This window comes from Rhizophagus irregularis, chromosome 24, assembly GCF_026210795.1.
Source record: "Rhizophagus irregularis chromosome 24, complete sequence".
Classification (NCBI taxonomy): domain Eukaryota; kingdom Fungi; phylum Glomeromycota; class Glomeromycetes; order Glomerales; family Glomeraceae; genus Rhizophagus; species Rhizophagus irregularis.
In genome coordinates this window covers 725,483-727,408 of record NC_089452.1, presented here as the reverse complement: position 1 = coordinate 727,408, position 1,926 = coordinate 725,483, and the positions used below count along the sequence as shown (strand labels likewise).

The window sequence follows — 1,926 nt, the reverse complement described above, 5'->3', positions numbered from 1 at the left end:
TCATTTTTTTAATTGATTATCAATATCAGAAACCTCAAAGGTATAATTTCCATCTACTACATCAATATCATTAACATATATAATCCATTCAGATATAACATTTTCAAGTATTGCTATAGTTGGTCTATTGGAAGGATCTGAATCCCAACATTTTTTCATTAAATTAATATAACATTCTGGAGTATTTTTTATAATTTCAGGACGTTTCCCTTGACAAACACTCAATATAAGCCCAATAAAAAGTTTTCGCATCAATTTGTACCAAATTCATATCCATAAGTTATGCACTATATAGTGAGCCCGTTTGGCACAAAATTTGTACTGCATTTATTTTAAACTTATCCAAGTTGTAGTCCAGCTTCAAGCTATTTTTGTACATAGATTTATACCATTTTTATATCTAACCTTGTGCCGTATATGAGCCACTTTTTTATATGTAATTATTAATACTGTATTGTAAAATTAATGTCACGTTTTCGTAATTGTAATATTAATTTATTAACATGTATAAATAATATATAAAATACACATTATAAATATATTATACATTATAAATATATATCAGTTATCTAGTGTGAATTCCTGTGGATCATAGTATAGATAATTTTAAAGTTGCGCTAACTGTATTACTTAACTTTTTTTCTTTCCTCTTGTTATAATTGGATAGCCACGGATTTTTAAGCGATCAACGTACTAAATTTCCGTTGACATAGCGCCCCTGGTGACACAACTATAACAAGGTGGGAACCCGATTTGAACACATGTTTCTGATGTAATAAATCTTTAGATGCGTCTGCAGGTAAAGAATTGAAGTTATTATTTTATTTCAGTAATAGACTCACTTCCTTAATAGATGTATCCACTATATTACCTCATTTCTTTCCTCTCTACTTTCTTTCTGCTATTCCCCCATATATATTTTTTAGTAGTAGTTCAACGAAATATGCTTCCAATCTTACCAATGACAGAAGCTTTCTCTCTTCTCTCTTTCCTTGCAATCAAGTTTCTTCTTTTCTTTTACTTTTTTCGTGCAGCTACTTTGTTTCTCCTTCACTATTCTTCATTCTTTTTTTCATCATTTAGACGTCAATAATATTAAAGAAAAATGAAAAAAATCCCAAAATCTTGTGAAATGAAATCAGAAGAGGCTATCTAAGAAAAAAATACGAAGTGTGAGTACCTGTTCCGTTGTTAAATTGTACAAATTAAAAGGAAAAAATACTTATCAAGAATCAACATGCCTAAGGAGGTCCAGGGGCCCGAAGAACTGGCTGCCTAAAAAGAAATATCCAACTTTTTCATGCGTCTAGACCCGTCTAAATAAAGCAAACCAAAATGTTTAAAGTAAGAATTCCATGTACTAAACCAAATAATCCGTCTAAGAAGATAAACAAGAAGTGTAATAAATGTTTGATCAAAATAATAATTTAGAAAAAAAAATAGAAAATTCACAACGAATTAAAGTAGAAGATATGAAATAATCCGAAATTTTACACAAACTTATTTTCAACCAAAATCTCACGTGTCCAGTGTCCGATTTGATATAGATTAATTTGGTCTTGATCTTTGAACAATAGTACTCGTCTTTAGTCTAACAGGTTGGTTTTGCGGCCTAAATCAATTCTTACGATACTCAATAATATTCCTAAGCTTAGAAAAGTTACCTCATAGTCAATATCCTAAAAAAAGAAATAAAAAGTAGCAAAATATTCCATAAAAAGGTCATTTAAAAAACCTTTTCCACCAAATCTCATCTCATGCGTCCAAAGATCTGAAAAGTTTCCTAAAAAAATGAAAAAAAAATATTTTGTTTTATTTACCGCAATTTATGTTCAAAGTGATCCTTAAGTCGTCTAAAATGAATTATTATTTCATTAAAAGAATTAAATTCGAAAAAATATAGTCCGATTTCCTCTTCCATGCGTT

The 1,926-nt window shown here is 29.3% G+C and overlaps 1 protein-coding gene across 1 annotated transcript; it reads right to left on the bottom strand.

The window, feature by feature from the left end:
* On the bottom strand, nucleotides 1–252 carry OCT59_015879 (uncharacterized protein; the record flags this gene model as incomplete). The annotated part of the gene is made up of 1 exon (XM_066132112.1): nucleotides 1–252. The coding sequence occupies one exon, from the start codon at nucleotides 250–252 to the stop codon at nucleotides 1–3; it is 252 nt and encodes an 83-aa protein (XP_066003135.1).
* Nucleotides 253–1,926: the final 1,674 nt, after the last annotated feature.